General features: G+C 44.7%; 1 protein-coding gene across 1 annotated transcript in view; it reads left to right on the top strand.

The window, feature by feature from the left end:
• Nucleotides 1-22,292, top strand: part of LOC126267878 (gustatory and odorant receptor 63a-like) — a 127,820-nt gene extending 105,528 nt beyond the window's left edge. Inside the window, exon 6 of the mRNA XM_049973188.1 lies at nt 22,161-22,292. Coding sequence (XP_049829145.1) covers nt 22,161-22,292 — 132 coding nt within the window. The remainder of the gene's footprint in view (nt 1-22,160) is intronic.
• Nucleotides 22,293-25,344: the final 3,052 nt, after the last annotated feature.

Here is a 25,344-nt window from a genome sequence, read left to right as displayed (position 1 = left end):
CAAGCAATGATCACACGCACGGCACAGCTTACACACCAGGAACCGGGGTGTTGGCCGTCGAATGGCGCTAGCTGCCCAGCATTTGTGCACCGCCGCCGTCAGTATCAGCCAGTTTGCCGTGGCATACGGAGCTCCATCGCAGTCTTTAACACTGGTAGCATGCCACGACAGCGTGGACGTGAACCGTATGTGCAGTTGACGGACTTTGAGCGAGGGCGTATAGTGGGCATGCGGGAGGCCGGGTGGACGTACCGCCGAATTGCTCAACACGTGGGGCGTGAGGTCTCCACAGTACATCGATGTTGTCGCCAGTGGTCGGCGGAAGGTGCACGTGCCCGTCGACCTGGGACCGGACCGCAGCGACGCACGGATGCACGCCAAGACCGTAGGATCCTACACAGTGCCGTAGGGGACCGCACCGCCACTTCCCAGCAAATTAGGGACACTGTTGCTCCTGGGGTATCGGCGAGGACCATTCGCAACCGTCTCCATGAAGCTGGGCTACGGTCCCACACACCGTTAGGCCGTCTTCCGCTCACGCCCCAACATCGTGCAGCCTGCCTCCAGTGGTGTCGCGACAGGCGTGAATGGAGGGACGAATGGAGACGTGTCGTCTTCAGCGATGAGAGTCGCTTCTGCCTTGGTGCCAATGATGGTCGTATGCGTGTTTGGCGCCGTGCAGGTGAGCGCCACAATCAGGACTGCATACGACCGAGGCACACAGGGCCAACACCCGGCATCATGGTGTGGGGAGCGATCTCCTACACTGGCCGTACACCTCTGGTGATCGTCGAGGGGACACTGAATAGTGCACGGTACATCCAAACCGTCATCGAACCCATCGTTCTACCATTCCTAGACCGGCAAGGGAACTTGCTGTTCCAACAGGACAATGCACGTCCGCATGTATCCCGTGCCACCCAACGTGCTCTAGAAGGTGTAAGTCAACTACCCTGGCCAGCAAGATCTCCTGATCTGTCCCCCATTGAGCATGTTTGGGACTGGATGAAGCATCGTCTCACGCGGTCTGCACGTCCAGCACGAACGCTGGTCCAACTGTGGCGCCAGGTGGAAATGGCATGGCAAGCCTTTCCACAGGACTACATCCAGCATCTCTACGATCGTCTCCATGGGAGAATAGCAGCCTGCATTGCTGCGAAAGGTGGATATACACTGTACTAGTGCCGACATTGTGCATGCTCTGTTGCCTGTGTCTATGTGCCTGTGGTTCTGTCAGTGTGATCATGTGATGTATCTGACCCCAGGAATGTGTCAATAAAGTTTCCCCTTCCTGGGACAATGAATTCACGGTGTTCTTATTTCCATTTCCAGGAGTGTATCTCACCATATGACAACTGGCCATCTGTCAATCATCTTCAGGTGAGCTATCGAAGACTGACGAAGACTAGCTCCGTTCCGCAACATCCAGCGCGCTGTGAGTACTCAGTGGATGCATCAAAATGAATTTGATAGTCGGATACACTTCCTGACGGCCGAGCCCTCGCTGGGGGAACCGCAGTACTCAACTATCCTCTTGCATCACCGCTCGCCATGGCCGTTGGAGCACTCTTCATTTAGAACAAATCTTGGAGACGATGGGGTTCCATGCACTATCCAAATGGTAGCTGCCATCACGGTTCATCGGCTTTTTTTGCCAGTCCTATTTCAACCGATTCTTTATTAATAGAGTCTCAAAAAGATGTTGATGCTGTCGGAATCATAGTTTTATCATACTCCATTGAATGTCCAGTGAATATACGGCGTTCAGCAATAGAGGACTTGCTTGGCTCGAAAAGGCGAGTGCAACGTTAATGTTCAGTGCAGCCTTCTTTCACAGCACGTGTGGGCTGTCCTATGTAATCACTACCACACTGACAAGATATTTTGTTAATTCCGGCCTTCCACAATAACAAGTCATCTTTCACTGACAGCAAAAGGTCTTCATTTTCAGATGTTGGACCGTAAATCGCTTTGATCTGAAATCTGCAGGTGATTCTTGCTATTTTAAACGAAATGTTGCCTGCAAGGGGAAGGAAAGCTGCAGGTTTTGTAGTAGTGTTCTCCGTGCTCTCTTCTTTATACATTTCCTGAATCTTGATTTTAACTGAAGGTGCCATGTTAATCTACAGCGTGTAATATGCACTGTACTACTTAATTTTTTATTTGTTTACAGGACCGTCGAAATCCCCACGTCAGTGTACCGCAAAACGTCGCTAGACGAAAAAAAACAAAATGGCTCTAGCCATAGATAAAGCGAGGACGTTAAGTTCACTCCGTCAAACTCAAGTGCGACGTCATTATGACTCGTACACGTTGTATCGAAAACGGCAGGAGCCGTACACTGATGAGTCAAAATATTATGATCACCTGCTTAATAACTTTTCTGTCCGTCTTTCCAACGAAATACATAACTGATTCTGTGTATCAGAGAGCCGACTATCTGTTGTTTGGTTTGTGGAGGTATGTGGCATTAGATATCTAACAACAGGTCTTGTACTTTGTGTAAATAACGGGCAGCTGATTTGCGTAGGCGGTGATGGCGCCCGATAGCGACCCATATGAGTGCGATAGGATTTACATCAAGCGAATATGTTCGCCGAGACATGAAAGTAGCTTTCTCTGTAACGCTCATCAAACCACGGTAGCGAGGTTTTGGCTCTGAGACACGGATAATTATACTGCTAAATGATGACTTCGCCTTCAGCGAAGATATCAAGCATGAAGGGAAGCGGGTATCGCAGCTGTCAGCGTGTCTTCGATTACCATCACAGGTTCCTTTTCAAGCGCATTGCCTAATACTGCTCCCATCAGCCTGCGATGGTGGCGCGCTGTACGTTACGAGGAGCTGTTCACCATTGATGACGGCGTTTGTGTAGGTGACCATCGATCTAGTGTGGCAAAAATGTGATTCACACCAAGAGCCGACACCTTTCCATTGATCGACGTCCGAATCCGACGATGAACAGTATGTTCCGAAACACTTGTATGTGCACCGGCATTGTGCTCTTTCGCCAGAGATGGCACACAGGTCACCACCAGTTCTCCTTTAAAAAGCGCCAAGTTCTGTGAATAGTCGTGGACGTCCAACCATTTAACACTTAGCGAAAGTTTCACTGTATTTCAACCTCTTTTCGTAGATACTCACAACAGTAGCACGTCGAGATACTCTTTCACAGGCTCTGCGTAATAATAATCTGCCCTTTCTCAAACTCGCTTATCTCAATGGATTTCCCCATCTCCATCCCACATCTTCGCTAGGGTGATCCCCCAACCGTGACTGCTCCGCTTATATACTTTTGTTGCTACACCACCAGCCGGCATCCAACTCTAGGTGGATGGTGGTCATAATGTTTATCTGATCTGTGTATATCGACGTTTGTGATCGTTCCACACTAAACTGAAGTAGTCTTCCTTGCTGACGAATTGAAGGAGCAGCTCGTTATATCTTCAATTCATTGCAATCTCGGACGTAATTCTTATCTGTTGCTACACTGCTGGCCATTAAAATTGCTACACCACGAAGATGACGTGTTACAGACGCGAACTTTAAGCGACAGGAAGAAGATGCTGTGATATACAAATGATTATATTTTCAGAGCATTTACACAAGGTTCAAGCCGGTGGCGACACCTACAACGTACTGACATGAAGAAGGTTTCCAACCGATTTGTCATACACAAACAGTAGTTGACCAGCGTTGACTGGTAAAAACGTTGCTGTGATGCCTCGTGTAAGGAGGAGAAATGCATACCATCACGTTTCCGACCTTGATAAAGGTCGGATTGCAGCCTATCGCGATTGCGGTTTGTCGTATTGCGACATTGCTGCTCGCGTTGGTCGAGATCCAATGGCTGTTAGGAGAATATGGAATCAGTGGATTCAGGAGGGAAATACGGAAGACCGTGCTGGATCCCAGCGGCCTCGTATCACTAGCGATCCCTGAATCAACAGATGGAACGTTTGCATAACAACAACCATCTTCACGAACGGTTCTACGACGTTTGCAGCAGCGTGGGCTATCAGCTCGGAGACCATGGCTGCGGTTCCCCTTGACGCTGCACCACAGACAGGAGCGCCTGCGGTGGTGTACTCAAAGACGAACCTGGGTGCACGACTGGAAAAACGTCATTTTTTTGGATGAATCGAGGTTCTGTTTAAGCATCACGATGGTCGCATCCGTGTTTGGCGACATCGCGGTGAACGCACATTGGAAGCGTGTATTGATCATCGCCACACTGGCGTATCATCCGGTGTGATGGTATGGGGTGCCATTGGTTACACGTCTCGGTCACCTCTTGTTCGCATTGACGGCACTTTGAACAGTGGACGTTACATTTCATTCGATCCATGCGAAAACCTACATTTCAGCAGAATAATGCACGACCGCATGTTGCAGGTCCTGTACGGGCCTTACTGGATACAGAAAATATTCGACTGCTGCCCTGGCCAGATCTCTCACCAATTGAAAACGTCTGGTCAATGGTGGCCGAGCAACTGGCTCGTCACAATACGCCAGTCACTACTCTTGATGAACTGTGGTATGTTGTTGAAGCTGCAAGGGCAGCTGTACCTGTACACGTCATCCAAGCTCTGTTTGACTCAATGCCCAGGCGTATCAAGGCCTTTATTATTGCCAGAGGTGGTTGTTCTGGGTACTGATTTCTCAGGATATGTGCACCCAAATTGCGTGAAAATGTAATCACATGTCTGTTCTAATATAATATATTTGTCCAATGAATACCCGTTTGTCATCTGCATTTCTTCTTGGTGTAGCAATTTTAATGGCCAGTAGCGTACTTTGATTGAGAGGACCTATCAACTTTACGAAAGGATCTAACAATGTGCTATGTTAATGTTGAAATAGCCACTTGCGATGCAATGTAATCGTTGATTATTTGGTTGTGTATAGTAGCAGTAGTACCATGTCCGAACCTACGCGAAGCATGATTTTTTTCCCTTTATGTGAAAATTGCGCCAACGTGTGCTGTGGTACAGAGTCTACGTTAAAGTCGACGGTGACAAACCACGGAAACCAGACCACAGAGCTAATTTTGAAGTGTCCCACGTCCGGAAACAACACAACGTCACGTATGCCTGTTTTTCGTCATAACCAGAAATAACACGAGTTGGATATTATTACATATTGTAACGTCTCATTTCTTTTCATTGAAAATGTGTAAACTCTGTCCTCATGTAGGACTACGTACTGTATTATTTTTAACATAGTTAGCAACATTTTTCTTTAAATAACATTCAAAAGTAAGTCAAAGTTTGTCATTTACGCAGAGCTATGCATCTGTCAATTTTTTATCTTCTTTATTACTCATTTCTGCATTATGAAGGCAGTTTGGATATTTGTCATAAGCCTGAAAATTTAGACTATGACTAACGACAGCGTATGTAAGCAAAGTTGTCTGTCCTGACACACGTAACATAATATACTGCCCTTAGAAGCTGAATGACATAATATGTTATAGACATTACTTTTCCTAGTTGCTTAATATCTTCGTGCCATTATACTCATTTGGTTACTGCAAAGAAAGTACTGTGTGTCAATTTCAAAAGTGTGGAAAGAATAGTGTCAGATGAGAAATGTTAATAAAACTGATATACAGAACCATTTACAACTATTGCATAGTATAGTCATTGGAATCTGGTATTTAAGTAAGTATAGCTCTTGGGTCACCTATTTTCGGCAGAAACACTGTGCGCATTATGTACACAGATACTAAATGAGAAGTTAGCTTTTCATTATGACATGACTATTGACCTCCTAGATGTCTCAGAGCAAAAATTAATCAGACTGGGACCTTTCTTCCTCCCTACACTGTAACGAATATTAGTATTAGTATCTGTGTTATTCCGTATTTAGTTTTGGCGGAAGTCCGATATAAAAAATGGTTAAAATGGCTCTGAGCACTATGGGACTTAACTTCTAAGGTCATCAGTCCCCTAGAACTTAGAACTACTTAAACTTAACTAACCTAAGGACATCACACACATCCATGCCCGGGGCAGGATTCGAACCTGCGACCGCAGCGGTCTCGCGATTCCAGACTGTAGCTCCTAGAACCGCTTGGCCACCACAGCCGGCAAACGTCCGACATCTCCCGAAACTATGTTGTTTTTTGATGTCGGACACGTCTAAATATGGTAAAGCACACACTTTCTCCGTACTCTGTTGCCTGTAGTCTGCCCTCGTCGAGTTTGTCTGGCGTTATTTACACCAATAAAGCAACTGATGATTTTATGAGCTGCTCTTTCAGTTCGTCTGTTAGAATGGCTACTGCAGTAGCGTCGCGAAATATCACAAAATTCGAAAGATCAATACATGGCTCCTGTCGTTTTCGATACAGCGAATACACGTCATAATGTCTTCACACATGAGTTCGACGAGTGAAGTTAACATTCTCCTTAATAAAGTGGAAAGTTGCAGTGCATTTTTATGTTGCGGTACTCTGGCACAGGATTGAAACGTATAACAGGACTACCGACAAGTAACTGAAAACAAACAAATACAATAATTATGTAACTTTTTTCGAGAAGATAAATACAAAATTATGTGTACCCATCGTACTATGTTTTTGGTGTGACTGCAACAAAAGAAATGTATTTTTTTCATTGTAACGTTGCAGGACTGTACTACGTTTTTTGGAATTTTTCTTTCTTCTCTTGCCTCTATAAATAATGTTATGTAATTTGTGCGTTAGTTTCACAACTAACAGTGTCTGAGTTGACTGTGAAATTTTTTACAGTTCCATAAATTTCTTCACGCTGTGAAGCTTAATCAGCCACTTATAAGTTTCGCCGGGGTCGTAGACGTCAACAGAAAATTCATGTCATCGGTAAGTACTAGAACATAAATCTAGTGGCGATTATACGAATGTCTCGACAACTTTGATGGACAAAACAGTTGATCATCGAATCAGTGTGTCGTGATATTATAAGAATGTGCTGTGTCGTTCTTTATTTTCTTTTTTTTTAAGTAAAAGCTTCCTCGGTCCTATAGCTGACGCTTCGAAACAAAAAAAACAATGTTTTTTGTCTAGTTCAGGCTGAGAAATGTTTGTTGATGCAGAAACAGTTAAGCAATTTCATGTTTACATATATGTGCGTGAAAAATTTTCATTACAGAAATTCTCTCTAGACGGTATCCGAAATTATTTACATCTGCATTGCCAACATGAAGACATAATGAGCTGAACCAAGGATAAGTCATTTATAGCACATCCTGACTAAAATAAGGGACAGATTGATAGCGTACCCACATGGAGGCATCAAGAAATAGTTAACAGGGAGGAATGTCTGGTGTAAAAATTGTAGTGGGTGTACAAGACTTCACCACTGGCTTACCTTTAACAGTTCCACCTACATTTCAAGAGAAATACTGGTTTGCTTTCGTGCCACTTCTAGGCACTTGCACATAACAAATAAATTTTTTTAGTTGTGTTAAAACAGAAACTACCCTGTGTCGTTATTTGGTGGATGTCACAGTTATACTCCTCAGTGTGAGATCCTTTGTTACGTTAACACCTCCCTTCAATTTGCACATTGTCTCACAGCTTGTGATTTAACTATGTCTCTTTAAAAGGTAACAGGTAAATTAACTATCGACTAAGAATGTCATTACTAGGCTTTTTCAAACAGAAAAGAATGAAAGGAAGTTCTGCTCCGCTACGGTCGCAGGTTCGAATCCTGCCTCGGGCATGGATGTGTGTGATGTCCTTAGGTTAGTTAGGTTTAAGAAGTTCTAAGTTCGATGGGGCTGATGACCTCAGAAGTTAAGTCCCATAGTGCTCAGAGCCATTTGAACCATTTTTTTGAAGTTCTGCTAAACTTCATATTAAAATTTTCCAACTGTGAAGCCAAAGTATATCTACTAACGTGTTATGAAAATGATTGTACCGTGAGGCACAGTAAAACATTTCTTACCAGTGGACAGTACTTTAAGAATACAAAACACCAAAGAATGTATCCTGCAACAATTATTCTAATAAAATACACTAGGTGAGTGCCCAGCATTGCCCCGATATGTATGTCTTCCAGTCATCTATTAGTCCATCTCCTCCTTGCCCATCTCTCTCTCTCTGTCCATCTACTCCTTCCCCTCTCTGGCCATCTCTTCCACTTCCTCTCTCTGTCCGTTTCCTCCATCACCCCTCCACCACCACCACCACCCCCACTCCTTGTCCGCACGTGGCACATGTTAGATTTTAATTTGACTGCCTGTTACAGTTACTATCTGGAAAGGAACACTGTGAGGTAGAACCACCGGCCTCCTATTCGGGTGGGGGTAATAATGTGGAAAAGAAGGGGGGAGAAGGAGAGGGACAAAGATAGGGAGGAAGGGGTTGGACAGTGGGAGAGGGGGAGTCGAATGGAAAGAGAGAGAGGACAGCAGAGATGGGCACAGAAAGGAAAAAGGAGAAGATCGATAGACACAGTGGGGAGGAAGAGATGGGCAGAGAGAGGGGTAGGAGGAGATGGGCAGAGAGAGGAGAGGAGTAAAAAACTAGAGGAGAGGGAGAGTAGGAAATGGACAGAGAGAGGGGAGAGTAGGAGATGGGAGTGAGAAAAGAAAGGAGATGGGTATAGACAGGATAGAGGAGAAGGTGGTGAACAGGGAGAGGGGGATGAGGAGATGGATAGAGATGGGTAGGAGGAGATGGACAAAGAGAGGGAAGAGAAGGAGATGGACAAAGGGAGGGGAGAAGGAGATGGACAAAGAGAGGGGAAGATGAGATTTAATTAGTGGGATGGAACAGGAAATGGTCAGAATGGGAAGGAGCAGATGGACATAGGGGGAAGGAGCAGATGGGCAGAGAGAGGGGTGACAAGTAGATTGACAGGGAGAGGGGTAACAGGAGATGGACAAAGAGGCATGGGGAGGTGACAAACTACCAAGCGTGAAATCTGCTTCCTTTATAGTGACGTTCAAGCTTGTTATTGGTCAGGTGACGTCACTTGGGATTCCAGCTTCTATTGGCCGTGACATCACCTACAGTGCAGGAAATCGTTAATGAGCGTCTTCAAAGAAAAACAAGCAAAAACCTGGGGATAGTCTCCTTTCATCTTCTGCCCCCTTAAGGCAGCTCTGGAGAGGATGGGTGGTTACAGCCACATTAAAGATTTCCTGCACTTGCACGTGCAAATACGGCCCTCCAGGTCATGCCACCACCAACACAAGTTAGAATTCCAAGCGATGTCACTCAGCCAACAGCTACCTTCAAAGCTGCTACGAGGGGAGCAGACCTTACTCCTGTCCGTCATCTTCTGATGAAGAAGATAGTGTTAACCTCCGAAAGCTCGAGTTTAAGCTCTGATTTGATGTGGTCTACACACAGAGAAGATTTCATAGAAAAATTTATTCACGTTTTTAACTTTCACATTAGCACATGGTTCTCCAGTATGATACGCTGGTGTAGTTCTTGGAAGATGTACCAGTGGACACTGGACGATATTCGTTTTCAGCTTGATGGTGCACCCACACATATTGTAATGAAATGAAACACCTACACCCGTCCTTGCGAAGTTACTACATGACTACCAGTTTCGGTGCATTAGTACACATCTTCGGGTCTTAAGTGACGCTTAAGACGTTAACTCCAGTCCTATACACGATTCATCGGTGACCAACATCTATGAACTGGTTTTCGCAGATTAGCTACAACAACGATGTTATGTCTCTAACCAGCTAATGGCGGCCCTGTGGGGGGGAGGGGGGGGGGGGCACTTACCGCCACATTATCGGTTTCTTTGAGTTGGTAGTTGATGGTTGAAGACGCAACATCGTTGTTACAGGTAGTCTCCGAAAAGCAGTTCATATATGTTCCCCACTGATGAATTGTGTGTATGACTAGAGTTAACACTCTCGGCGTCAGTTAAGGTCTGCAGATGGTATAATGAAGCACCGAAACTGATAGCAATATAATATATAATATCATAAGGACGGCTATAGGTGTTCCATTGTTCCATTTTATTGCATAAGTGAATGTCCGAAGTCCCTAAACCTCCAATCAGATGGATGGACATACAAAAACACATTTTGTGGTTTCCACTCTTCACTTCACACAGAGAATAAGCAGGCACAGAGGCATTTCAACAATCATTCTTTCCGCGTTCCATATGTGAAAGGAAAGGGGAAACGCCCTACTGTCTTATGCAGTGGGACGTACCTTCTGCCATATACCTCACAGTTGTCGAGTTTTATCCATCTGACATCTTGTACATGAGCATCAGCGTAAATTAACATGCTTTTCTGCCAAAAAAAGGTTTCAGACCTGAAGATGGCAGCTCAGAATGTTGAAATCACTGTCTTGAATAAACAAAATATTTTGTGTGATCTTGTCTTTTGAATGGTTTTTAACACATCACAGTGGCCGCAGAGTATAGATGTAGACGTAGGTGTAGAGAGTGGAGAGAGGCACTGACTTCCGTGACTTGCTGAGGAAGGCAGGCTTTTGGCATGCTCCTAATGTGCTGTTGGACAAAGGGGTTGTAATTGGAATCAGCTCCATTTTCTTAGTAATTCGGCTCTGCTGTACTGCGGTCAAGTACTGATGTGACACATTAATTTATTTAACCGACTTGGGTGTAAATTTCGCGTGGGTGTGCGATTTTTGAACTTGGCTTTCTTTATGCTGCTGCAGTTAGGGTGCCTGGCTTTGTACCAGTACAGGTGGCTCTATGATTAGTACTCCTGCCGTTAATTTCACTTCATTTAACATGTGTTTAGGGCAATCAGTTTACTGATATATTTATTGCAGATAGTGACGAGGGTTTGTGGGACGCTTGTGGTTCACTCCCAGCCACCATGCGATTTAATAACCTGAGCTAAATCGCTTTAGCCGAAGTGTGAACCGACTTTTTTATTCACTAAGTTCACTGGTGTACCGCGAACTGTTTGGACTAACAAAGTCTGTGAAATAAAAAGTACATTAGATACTTGACCTGTGACTCACATCCTACCGCTAGGTATTTGTGAATTTAACGAATCTTAGATCTTCATGTGGTCCTTTATATGCATGCACCATTCAGTAGGATGACCGGAGTTTACGTAGGCGTTGCTGGTAATTGCGTTGGCGCAAGTACACCACTGGCCATTAAAATTGCTACACCAAAAAGAAATGCAGATGATAAACGGGTATTCATTGGACAAATATATTATACTACAACTCACATGTGATTACATTTTCACACAATTTGGGTGCATAGATCCTGAGAAATCAGTACCCAGAACAACCACCTCTGGCTGTAATAACGGCCTTGATACGATTGGGCATTGAGTCAAACAGAGCTTGGATGGCGTGTACAGGTACAGCTGCCCATGCAGCTGCAACACGATACCACAGTTCATCATGAGTAGTGACTGGCGTATTGTGACGAGCCAGTTGCTCTGCCACCATTGACCAGACAATTTCAGTTGGTGAGAGATCTGGGGAATGAGCTGGCCAGGACAGCAGTCGAACATTTTCTGTATCCAGAAAGGCCCGTACAGGACTTGCAACATGCGGCCGTACATTATCCTGCTCAAATGTAGGGTTTCACAGATATCGAATGAAGAGTAGGGCCACGGATCGTAACACATCTGAAATGTAACGTCCACTTTAAATGCGAACATTTTTAGGTTAGGCTTTACCGTGACTGTTATTGACATTAAATGAAACAATAAGTTTACTGTTACCAGTCACTGTTTATTTGTTTCCACGACGCGTTTCGAAGGTTTAAACCTCCATCATCAGGTGGATATACATCAGTTAATATGGCATTTGTGTGTATGTGTTGTGTTACGATTTCTTAGGAGGAATTTGTGACACTGTCTCCAGTGGTCACAGGATCCTTTCACAGTCGTAACACATCACATGAACATGTGAACAGTGTCACAAATTCCTCCTAAGAAATCGTAACACAACACATACACACAAATGCCATATTAACTGATGTATATCCACCTGATGATGGAGGTTTAAACCTTCGAAACGCGTCGTGGAAACAAATAAACAGTGACTGGTAACAGTAAACTTATTGTTTCATTTAGTAACGTCCACTGTTCAAAGTACCGTCAATGCGAACTAGAGGTGAAGGACACGTGTAACAAATGGCACCCCATACCATCACGCCGGGTGATACGCCAGTATGGCGATGACGAATACACGCTTCCAATGTGTGTTCTCCGCGATATCGCCAAACACGGATGCGACCATCAAGATGCTGTAAACAGAACCTGGATTCATCCGAAAAAATGACGGCTTGCCATTCGTGCACCCAGGTTCGTCTTTGAGTACACCATCGCAGCCGCTCCTGTCTGGGGTGCAGCGTCAAGGGTAACCGCAGCCATAGTCTCGGAGCTGATAGTCCATACTACTGCAAACGTCGTCGATTTGTTCTTGCAAATGTCTCCATCTGCTGACTCAGGGATCGAAACGTTGCTGCACGATCCGTTACAGCCATGCGGGTAAGATGCCTGTCATCTCGGCTGCTAGTGATACGAGGCCGTTGGGGTCCAGCATGGCGTTCCGTATTACCCTCCTGAACCCACCGATTCCATATTCTGCTAACAGTCATTGGATCTCGACCAACGCGAGCAGCAATGTCGCGATACGATAAACCGCAATCACGATATGCTACAATCCTACCTTTATCAAAGTCGGAAACGTGATAGTACGCATTTCTCCTCCTTACACGAGGCATCACAACGTTTCACCAGGCAACGCCGGTCAACTGCTGTTTGTGTATGAGAAATCGGTTGGAAACTTTCCCCACGTCAGCACGTTGTAGGTATCGCCACCGGCTCCAACCTTGTGTGAATGCTCTGAAAAGCTAATCATTTACATATCACAGCATCTTCTTCCTGTCGGTTAAATTTCGCGCCTGTAGCACGTCATCTTCGTGGTGTAGCAATTTTAATGGCTAGTAGTGTAGATAACGATATCTCTTCGTGTAACAAAGTAATAAATCGTTAAACTATATTGCACACATATATCTTCCCTAAAATTAAATATACAGTGATAAATACGTGGAGCAGCCAAGCAGGAACCCGCCTTTCACGGGCTAAATTTCTCTCTGGATCTCCTCAAGGTACAATTGTATCAGTAAACCAACAATAGTTGAATAGTTGCATGCTTCTTTACAGCTCGTGCGTGAACGGAAATGAATTCCTCTCCCCCTCCCCCTACTCCCGCAATGTGAACCCCGACTGCCTTAGACAAAGTTACATTCGCTTCTTACTGAGAAAGTTAGGAAGATCATCCAGCAATTGTGATAAATCAGATGTACTGGTAAAAGGTTTTTCAATAATTCTTACACCCCACAATCCGTCGGTTATTTCCAATTCCCGTCATGTATAGGGTGGTCGGCAACAGACTGAAAAGCTTCTAAGAGCGTTTCAGAGGAGGTTGTGCCGAGAAACAATTTTTAAGAAAAATATTCGATACATTTCGCCATTTCCGAGTTCTTGAGCACTGAAGTTAGCCGATCAGGTCGTTTGCACTTTCAAGTTCAAGCACTTGCGCGTGCTAAAATGCGGAGACGCACAGAACAGTTACCTGTCAGTCCGTGAATTACGTGTTCAAATGCTGATTAACGTTTAAGATAAACCTTTTTCGGAAGTGGTAAGTTTAAGCTAGATGAGCAAAAACTATGTTTGTTCGGTTTGACGAAACCAAACGACGAACAAGTTTGATGAAACTGTCACTGGTAAAATGCTGCACTTTGGTCGCGCGACGACCTGACTGGCAAACTTCAATGCTAAATAAATCGGAAACGGCTCAACGTATCGAATTTTTTCCTTAACAACTATTTCTCAGCACAGTCTCCCCTGCAACATCCTTACAATCTTTTCCGACTGTTTCTGACCACCATGTGTAACGAATCAGAACCTATTTTAATTAAAAACGTTTTGAGCTTTTATATACACCTCAACAAATGTGCTGCAACAACCTTGATATGTCATGTAGTTGTGCTGATGTTATGACTGTTCCAGTACTGAGGGGAAAAATCATCCCTCAAGTCCTTGTAGACGTACACACAGCTACCACGATCGCTACCTACGGGTAGAATGCCGCGCTCGAATAGCTTCAGCTGAAAGTAAAGCTCTAGCAGGAACGCGATAGAGACGTCTTTGGAATCGTAGAGTGAAAATGCCTCACGCCACGAAGGAAAACAGCGGCAATGAACGGATCCATATCATCGCGTTGCGAGCAGAAGACTTGTCAAACATTTTAGTTTTTCGACATGTTCACCGGAGTCAAAATGATGTGATGTGGATGTGGCATCGATTCCTGTTCAGGGCCATTGTTAAGGACCTACACCGCACTCGCCATCCACGGCCGAAAGGAGCACAAGATGACTTGTGAGTCAGAGCAAACGCTGACTGAATGGTCCAGATTGAATTCGGCTTTCGAAGAATCTACAGCACGTCACGTTTCCCATAACTGCATGATTCGAACCTCTATTCCCGAAGACTATGGCGAGCACCAATCCGCACACCAGAAGACGTCGGACTACTTTACAGATGGGCAATAAACCATGCAAAATGGACACCGCAGGATTGGCGTCGTGTGTTGTTTACGGTTACGGAAGAAACTTGTACCCTGACGTTATCAGACAACGTGTTTGTATTCGCAGACAACATGTTTGGATACAACCCAGTGATATCGAACGCCTTCAACACTTTGTCCTGCAAACGTAACAAGGTGGTGGTGGAGTGATGTTCTGTAGTGGTATTACATGGGGCCACGATACACTTCTCGTTGTTCAGGGCTATCTCACAGCTTTACAGTACAGGGGGGACATTCTGCAACCAATAATGAGACAGATCACCACCACTGTGCGTGACAATTTCATCTTTATGGATGATAACTCGAGTGCTCAATGTGGTGTTCTCCTGAACATTTTCCTTCGGCATGCTAGGATCACCAGAATGGACATGAACCCAAACGAACATGTGAAGGTTCGACTGAAATGAGATGTTTCTGGCCGTCGCCAATGACCACTCACTCTGCACGACTTACCCAGAATCGTCATTGCGGAGTAGGAAAATTTGAACCAGGGCTGACGTGATGGTCCCACATGCATCTATGGATTCAGTGCAGTATCGGAGTAAATAGGACGTTCCACCACATATTGACCTTTGTCGTGGAAAACAGACGACTTTTGTCTTTACACAAATGTTTCTTCTTTTATTTTGTGGTCTGGACACGTTGAAGATGAATACACACGCATTCCTCAGATCTAATTTTTCCTTTGCTGCTCCATCAATTTCAAAATAAAACGTTTAATGCAAAACTTTTCTTGGTTTGTGTAGTTACGAGAGAAGTCCAGGCCCTTCGTCAATTATTAATTAACATTATTTCACTGCTCGCGAGACTAACTTGGAGATTCGCTGGCATCCGCATAGTACACCGAAGAGCCAAAGAAACTGGTACACCTGCCTAAAATCGTGTAGGGCCCCCGCGAGCAGGCGTAAGTGCCGCAACACGACGTAGCAGGGACTCGACTAATGTCTGAAGTAGTGTTGGAAAGAACTGACGCCATGAATCTTGCAGGGCTGTCCATAAATCCGTAAGAGTACGATGGGGGTGGAGATCTTTTGTGAATTTTGTGAACAGCACGTTGCAAGGCGTGCAAGAAATGATGAATAATGTTCATGTTTGGGGTGGTTAAACTCATAAGAGTATTCTGGAGCCACTCTGTAGCAATTCTGGACGTGTGGCGTTTCGCATTGTCTTGCTGGAGTTGCCCAAGTGCGTCGGAATGCACAATGGACATGAATGGATGCAGGTGATCAGACAGGTTGCTTAGGTACGTGTCATCTGTCAGTGTCGTACCTAGACGATGAGGGGCCCCATATCACTCCAACTGCACACGCCCCTCACCATTACACAGCTTCCACCTCCTTGAACAGTCACCTGCTGACATGCAGAGCACATAGATTCATGAGGGTTGTCTCCATACTCGTACGCGTCCATCCGCTCGATACAATTTGAAACGAGACTCGTCCGACCATGCAGCATGTTTTCAGTCATCAACAGTCTAATGTCGGTGTTGACGGGCCCAGGCGAGGCGCAAATCTTTCTGTCGTGCAGTCATCAACGGTACACGAGCGGGCCTTCGCCTCCGAAAGCCAATATCGATGATGTTTCGCCGAAAGGTTCGCACGCTGACGCTCGTTGAGGTGCTAGCATTGAAATCTGCAGAAATTTGTGGAAGGATTGTACTCCTGTCACGCTGAACGATTCCCTTCAGTCGTCGTTGGTCCGGTTCTTGCAGGATCTTTTTCCGGCAGAAACAAAGTCAGAGATCGATATTTTTCCGGAGTCCTGATATTCAAGACGCACTCGTGAAATAGTCATACGGAAAATTCCGCACTTCAATACTACCTAGGAGATGTTCTTGTGCGCCGACTATAACACCACGTTCAAACACACATAAATCTTGATAACCTGCACCAGACACTTGTCTTATACAGGCGTTGCCGACCGCAGCGCCGTATTCTGCCTCTTTACACATCTTTGTGCTTCAATACGCTTGCCTATATCAGTTACTTTGTATCTTCAGTGCATAAGAAACTTGCATTCAAAAGACATTATGCATCGCGCGACATTTATTTTGTTTGCTAAATTCTTGGGACATAACTGATAGATTTGTGAATCAATAACGGAACGTCATCCAAAATGAGGGAGCACAAACCAGTTAATCTACAACTACATGTACGTGTATACACCACAAATCACGCTCAAGTGCCTAGCAGAGGACTCATCCAGCCACCTTCACAATAGTTCTCCAATCTTTCACTTTCGAACAGCGTGTGGAAAAAATTGTAAGATGGCAAGAACTATGCCCCTTACATGAAGTCATTAAAGATCACCGAACTCACGTTGAGCGAACAGTAGGGCTGAACAAAAAATGACTGACAAGGCACAATGCATCTTGCAAAGAGTATAGTATGGACGTATTGGAATAATTAATGTCAGGTGATGTTTTTAAAGTAATTCACACGACATGGAAACTGTGGAAACGAGTCGATTTACTGGACGTTAGTTTACCCCAGGGAAACATTTAGAGTTGACCGTGGCCGGCTGGGGAACGGCGAAGGGAAGCCACAATAGGCAGCTTAGGCGACTCAGGCTCTGAAAAAGTAGTAACACGGCGCGGCCTCCAGCCACCTTAAGATGAGTGACAGTGAGTGGGTGGTTGACCCCGACTCCATGCTGGTGTACCGGAAAGTAGACGTAGAACTTGTACGCGTGTTAATAAATGTCCGTCGTCCAGTTTTCTGTGAAACATGCAACAAAGCTGCGCAAAGCTACGGTAGAGCAGTCAACAGAGGTCAAAATATGCGTGTTCGTGACTACAGCAACTTCACGCTGAATTCACGGTCCGCAGAGCCTGAAGTAAATGAGGTGAAGGGCGACAGCATGAAATACGCCGGCCTCTGATGGGAACATAGGACCAAGGAATTTGAAGTACTCTCCTGGGAGTCAGAATTCTGGAAAACTTGGTGTTTGTGCAGATGCTAACCTTGATGGGTAGTCTGGGGGGAGCTAAATAGAAGAAGTTAAGAGGAAGGGAAATTTTGTAGGAATTTGTGCACTTCCCAGAGCAGGCATTGGTCGGCACTGGGAAGCGATGCGTAATTAATGCGACTTGCACTGCAATTGGCGTAAGTGATTTTGGTGGAGGGGAAACCGAAGCGAAGGGCGGACTGGCACAAGTCTCAGTAGAGGTCTTCCATTCCCAGCTTGCCTAGAGTGCGGACGTGGCATTCTTTTACTCAGCTTGCCTGGGAAAGAGTGAGCATCTCTGCAGTTTAGAACCTATCAAATGAAACAATTGAGCTTGGAGATAGGAAGTTTTGGTTCAGCTAGATACTGAGCAAGATAGCTAGGAGTGCGCAGCCTTGCTTCACCACGAGGTCGGCCGACGTCTGTACAACAACGCCTCTCCACTAAGCTGTACTCGGTGATATCGCGCCATCTCCAGTCACTGATTAATTTGTTGGATCACGTCGGCAAAGTTTCCATGAGGGTTTCATGGGCCGTGTATTGTAGAATTCTTCTCACACTTCGCATTATTCCTAGATCAGTCGATAGGAATTACTTTTGAGTTATCACGCTTTACTCCACGCAAATGCAATTTATTACCACTGCCTGATAGGAGAGTCTTGTAATGTGATGATTGAAGGTCGGGAGTTAAAATAAATTTGGGCTAATCGACTGCATCTGTTTTCAATCAAGTAGTTGAAATCCCAAGTCACTTTCTTAATTAATTTTAGGTTCAATATTTGCATCTGGTGTTCAATAGCTGAATATAACATCAATGTGCACCACTTTTTAATTAAAAGTGATCAATTCTGAAAAAATTAATGTCAACACTGCCACCGCAGTTCAATCAGGAGTCACAGGGCCATATTACTTTTTTGCGTTATCCGATATTGCGGCAGTTTTTGCACTCTCTGTTGATCTGTTAGTCAATTAGTTGGGGTGAACACACGCCAAAACCAGCTAAGTGAGGGGTGGGGTGTTACAAAAAAAAACACCTATATCTCTCCATATGACCTGTGATTCCCTTATTTTATTACGATGATCCTTTCTCCCTATGTAAGTCGGCGTCAAAAAAATATTTTCTCATTCTGAGGAGAAAGCTGGTGATTGAAATTTCGTGAGAAGATTCCGCCACAAAGAACATTGCCTTTTAATTATGTCCACCCCAAATCCTGCATCATCTCATTGACACTCTCTCCACTGTTTCTCGATAGTGCAGCACGTACTGCTCTTCTCTGAACTTTTTCGATATACTCTGTTAATCCTGTTTGGTAAGGATCCCACAACAGGCAGCAGTACTCCAAAAGAGAAGGCACAAGAGTAGTGTTCGCAATGTCTGTAGTAGATCTACTGCATCTTCTAAGTGTTCTCCAATGAAGCAGAATCTTTGGTTATCCTTCCCCACAACATTTTCTATGCGTTCTTTTCAATTTTAGTTAGTCATAATTTGTGATTCCTAGCTATTTAGTTGAATTTAAGGCCTTTAGATTTAACTGGTTTATAGTGAAACCGAGGTTTACTGGATTTCTCTTAGCATACGTCTGGATGACCTCATACTTTTCATTATTTAGGGTCAATTGCCAATTTTCATACCAAACAGATATCTAAATCATTTTGCAATTTGTTTCAAACTTCTGATGGCTTTACTAGAAGATAAACATCAGAATCTACAAACAACCTAAGACGGCTGCTCAGATTGTCTCCCAAGTCGTTTATATAGATAGCAGCAGAGGGGAACGTCAGAAATTACTTCTTTTTTCTGAACAACTTTTCGTCAATTACCTCTCTGACAGGAAATCACGTATCCAGTCACATAAGCTAGACGATATTCCGTAAGCACAAAATTTGACTATTAGTCGTTTGTAAAGTACAGTGTTAAAAGCCTTCCGGAAATCTAGAAATAATGAATCAATTTGAAATCCCTTTCGAATATCATTCAACAGTTCTTGTGAGTAAGGAGCAAGTTGTGCTTCACAAGAACAATGTTCGAACACAATACATGTTCCACAATACTGCTGCGTATCGACGTTAATGATATGAGCGTTTAATTTAGTGAATTACTCCTATTGCCTTTCTTGATTAATGGTGTGACCTGTACAACTTTCCAGTCTTTGAGTACTGTGAAGTACAGCTCAGCTGGTTGTCAACGTGGGGAATCGTCACAGTGGGAAATGATCACTCACATTAATCGCACGTTGATCGAAAGGTTTAATGAGAGCTGATAAATAATGTCAAGAAAGATAGACAAGAGGGTTGAGCAACTTTCCGTCAACAATTCCTGGTTGTAATGTCGAGCGCCTTTTGTCAGCTACGTATGAAATTTAATTACGACAATTTTAGGTTAGGCTTCTCCGTGACTGTTGACGATATCGAATGAAACGAAAAGTTTACTATTACCAGTCACTGTTTGTTTATACCCACAACGCGTTTCAGAGGTATAAAGCTCCATCATCAGCTGCATTTAAGTGAGTTAACACGACACTGTTGTACACTCCTGGAAATTGAAATAAGAACACCGTGAATTCATTGTCCCAGGAAGGGGAAACTTTATTGTCACATTCCTGGGGTCAGATACATCACATGATCACACTGACAGAACCACAGGCACATAGACACAGGCAACAGAGCATGCACAATGTCGGCACTAGTACAGTGTATATCCACCTTTCGCAGCAATGCAGGTTGCTATTCTCCCATGGAGACGATCATAGAGATGCTGGATGTAGTCCTGTGGAACGGCTTGCCATGCCATTTCCACCTGGCGCCTCAGTTGGACCAACGTTCGTGCTGGACGTGCAGACCGCGTGAGACGACGCTTCATCCAGTCCCAAACATGCTCAACGGGGGACAGATCCGGAGACCTTGCTGGCCAGGGTAGTTGACTTACACCTTCTACAGCACGTTGGGTGGCACAGGATACATGCGGATGTGCATTGTCCTGTTGGAACAGCAAGTTCCCTTGCCGGTCTAGGAATGGTAGAACGATGGGTTCGATGACGGTTTGGATGTACCGTGCACTATTCAGTGTCCCCTCGACGATCACCAGAGGTGTACAGCGAGTGTAGGAGATCACTCCCCACACCATGATGCCGGGTGTTGGCCCTGTGTGCCTCGGTCGTATGCAGTCCTGATTGTGGCGCTCACCTGCACGGCGCCAAACACGCATACGACCATAATTGGCACCGAGGCAGAAGCGACTCTCATCGCTGAAGACGACACGTCTCCATTCGTCCCTCCATTCACGCCTGTCGCGACACCACTGGAGGCGGGCTGCACGATGTTGGGGCGTGAGCGGAAGACGGCCTAACGGTGTGCGGGACCGTAGCCCAGCTTCATGGAGACGGTTGCGAATGGTCCTCGCCGATACCCCAGGAGCAACAGTGTCCCTAATTTGCTGGGAAGTGGCGGTGCGGTCCCCTATGGCACTGCGTAGGATCCTACGGTCTTGGCGTGCATCCGTGCGTCGCTGCGGTCCGGTCCCAGGTCGACGGGCACGTGCACCTTCCGCCGACCACTGGCGACAACATCGATGTACTGTGGAGACCTCACGCCCCACGTGTTGAGCAATTCGGCAGTACGTCCAGCCGGCCTCCCGCATGCCCACTATACGCCCTCGCTCAAAGTCCGTCAACTGCACATACGGTTCACGTCCACGCTGTCGCGGCATGCTACCAGTGTTAAAGACTGCGACGAAGCTGCGTATGCCACGGCAAACTGGCTGACACTGACGGCGGCGGTGCACAAATGCTGCGCAGCTAGCGCCATTCGACGGCCAACACCGCGGTTCCTGGTGTGTCCGCTGTGCCGTGCGTGTGATCATTGCTTGTACAGCCCTCTCACAGTGTCCGGAGCAAGTATGGTGGGTCTGACACACCGGTGTCAATGTGTTCTTTTATCCATTTCCAGGAGTGTATTCTGTACGACTTTGGGGCAACTTGTAGCACTGCCTGATAGTGAAACTGAACACTATTTCAGAACATGGTTTTGGGGAGGTTTTTGACGAAAAAGCGAACGTATATGTAAATGTGAAAATAAAACAACTAAAATAGAATACCCGTGTGGTCTATTTTAGTTTTATTTTCCCATTGTCATTTACGTTTGATTTTTAGCAAAACACCTCCCCAAACCCATGTTCTGAAATAGTGTTTTGTTTCACCACTCGCCAGTGTTACAAGTTATACCAAAGTCGTAACAGAATAAACCCGTCTCGTGTTAACACACATAAATCCGCTTCATTATGGAGGTTTAAACCTTTGAAACGGATGATGGTTATGAATAAAGTGACTAGTAACAGTAAAATTGTTGTTGCATTTTATACGTAAGAAACGTCATTATTCACAAGAGATGGAAACATGTGGGTCGATTTTGTTTCACGTGTAACATGCAAGTGGTAGTTTTCAGGACATTTGTTTCTACCTAAAACCTTGTGCACTATCTTCCTTCTACAACCTCAACAACTGTGTAATAGGGATTGTGATACCCTTGCATATCTTGTTGTTTATACGGTTGCATTCAGTGATAACAAAATCAGTAAACAATAATAATAATAATAGCACTGTTTTTAGATGTTATTACATGTAGTTTTTTTATAAAACGAACTGTTCTTTACTTTGACAGTTCACGTCTTCGATGCTGACCTACATCGTGGTGCTGGCGCAGTTCAGATTTGGCGCCAATACGACTGCCGTGAGGACCCAGTTGGCGCTGAGCACACCTGTGACAACCACCGAAATCGCCCCAAAAGCCTAGCGGCCATTATTCACACTGATCGTGTCAACAATTTTTTTTCTGTTTTATGACACCAGTAACTTCTACAATGTTGACGTACGTACTGCAATTCTACTAGTCTCTCACCTCCTACATTACACTACGACATTTGCTTTAGATACTTTGCATTTCCTACTCATTACTTTTATTGTAGAATTCAACAGAGTTCTACAGAGTAGTAAGAGTAGTAACCAGGAAGGAGTTGCGATATTTTGGGGTAGTAAAGGCACAGCAAAGAAAATCAGTTCAGATCTCATAAGCGAGTGAAAGCAATGCGAATGAGTTGACAGAATTATTATTATTATTTTTCTTATTTATTTCACTAGTCGGCCATCTGAGGTGAGCTTCCAAATACTATAACAGTTGAAACTTCCTGGCAGATTAAAACTGTGGGAGGGACCGAGACTCGAACTCAGGACCGTTGCCTTTCTTGGGCAAGTGCTCTACCAACTGAGCTACCCAAGCACGACTCACGCCCTATCCTCACAGCTTTACTGCACTCTACTGCATGGCGATAATATCATTCTGGATTATGACAGTTGTTCTCACTTTTTCTTTCTTCGTCCAAGCCAGATGGTTTTCATCAGTGCACTGTAACACATATTCCCGAAATATATCCGTTGGAACAGGAACCAACAATATTAGAAAAAAATATCTGTCTTAGTTTATACTCGCATTTATTTTTTTTATTTTTTATTTTGCTTAGTGGCAACCGGTTTCGCTGCACGGTACCATCCTCAGGCCATTCCTTGGCACGCAGTCGTGCTCGCTTCGCAAGAAGGTGTGTCATATCCAAGATGCTTCTCCTGGTGGGTGTAAAATGAATGTGCGCAACGGAAAATAATAAACTCTAAAATGAAGATTTGGCCCTGTCTGACTAACTGCTGAAGCAGATCTTAGAGTCTCTTAATTCTATAAGTTACAATCTAAACATAAATGAATGATGAACGCAACTAATCCTACTAAATGATAAACGTCATTCCTGCTTATATTTTTACTATAAATTAAACCTTTATATTACAAAGTTTACATTTACTAAATAAAAATACCAATCAATTGCCCAACTCTGCTCCTTATTATAACTGCGCGGTCTAATATCAATAACGCAAAATGACTCACATCATCTACGTACCAAACGCTAGAAGACACTACTTTCAAAGATGATCTACGGTGATGTGGAACATCAGTGGAAATAAACTAACTTGATCACAGCTGTTTAGCTTTTATAGCCCTAATAAGCCGAAGCAATTTGCGATATCACCATATGTACTGTATCCGGTGCGTCAAAGTGATGGTTCTCGTACTCACTTGAGACGATGGAAGAACTCCAGCAACAAATAAACGGCTTTCAAACACTAGGGCGGCAGAAGGCGGTCCTCTGACTAATATACTCAAATACTGTCTTCTCCTCTCTGTGTTCTACAGACGAGAAACGCGCCACAAGGACGGAGTTCAGATAACGTCTCAACGTAAGTATAGGTAGAAGGAGTGCCCTCCATTACTGAATGCTGCGTACTCAACAACGACTTCCAACCAGGAGGTGAAGTCCAGATTCTTATAGGTTCGCAACAGTACAGTACTTAACTGTTCTAACTATAAACTCTCCTGAGAGCAAAGACAGCAAGTCCGTCGGTACCAACAAAAGCTGTGTTTGAGTAGCGAGCGTTAGAACTGCGTACCAGGGGATAGCCTGAGGATGGTACTCCGTAGCGAAACCGGTTGCCGATAGGGAAAATGAACAAAATATCGACATAGACTAAAACATGTGTTTTTTCTAACGCACTGTATCTACCACAGCTTATCTGGTCATTTGACCCTGTTGTTCATTTCTCATCTCGGAAAGTTCCACAAATCGCTACAGTTGTTCTAAGGATGTCTCGGTCTGCGCGTCTTCCGGTAGTACACCCGTTTTCTCAACATCTTATTTAACATTCACGTAGCACATTCTTGTTACCGCTTTTGAGTCAAAGATGCGTTTCGTTCATTTTGAATCATTCATCGTTCTTACATGGCACTGGGTCTCGAACTCTCATGGCTGCTATTCCCAGGCATTGAGAGGCCAACTGTCCTACGCTATCACGGTTCATAGAGCTATGGATACGATACGTTATTGCAATGCCTGTGCTATTTTGAATTCGATGCAAAGTTCCTTTGGACATGCATGCATATCCAAAGGAACAGGCACTGCGGTGGCTACAGTCATTATGATAATGTAAATGTATTCGCAATTGCGAATATGGAGAACCGTCGGCTGTAGAATGGAATGACGACAATGAAAATTTGTTCCAGACCAGGACTGGAACTCGAATTTCCCGCTTATCGCGAGTAGTCGCCTTATCATTCGGCTATCCGTGCACGGTTCACGGTCAGCCCCAAACTGCCATGTCTTCAACCATGCGTCTTCAACCTGTACTCGTACATCCATTATATATATTCCTGTACAAGTGAGATATTGTACATGAAAGTCGCTTGCCCGGTGTCGGTGGACAAATGCGATATTCCATTGCATAGTAATTCGGAATAACATAGGCACTGAAATATCGTATTTATCGGCTAACACTGGACAAGGGACTTCCACGTAAAATGTTTCTATTTCTCGCGAATATACATAATGGATGTAGGAGTACAGGCTGTAGACGCATGGTTGACGACATAAGAATGCATGGGGTTGGTCTTGAATCATGCACGGATAGCCAATTGGTGCCGGCACGGCAGCTCAGCGTGTTCGGGCAGAGGGCTGTCTCCTCTCTGTAACAAAAAAACTGAGTGAAGGAATCAACGATCAACTTGCACAGATGGCTTTTGACGTCCGCCCGGACCAAACGCAACGAACATTACCGTTTTCGCAGTTGCGCATACATATAATACATGAAACTATGGAGGACGTTAGCTTCCGAATAAGCTCCACTGTATCATGAGAGAGCTTCGTGGAGTTTGATGTAGAATGGCGATAAGCTTACGGCAAGGTAACCCTCTAGTTGCTACGTCAAGTGAGTTTTCGGAGCGCAGTTAGTGTTTCAACCCTAGAGATTCT

This window comes from Schistocerca gregaria, chromosome 4, assembly GCF_023897955.1.
Source record: "Schistocerca gregaria isolate iqSchGreg1 chromosome 4, iqSchGreg1.2, whole genome shotgun sequence".
NCBI lineage: Eukaryota > Metazoa > Arthropoda > Insecta > Orthoptera > Acrididae > Schistocerca > Schistocerca gregaria.
This window is presented reverse-complemented; position numbering and strand designations above follow the sequence as displayed.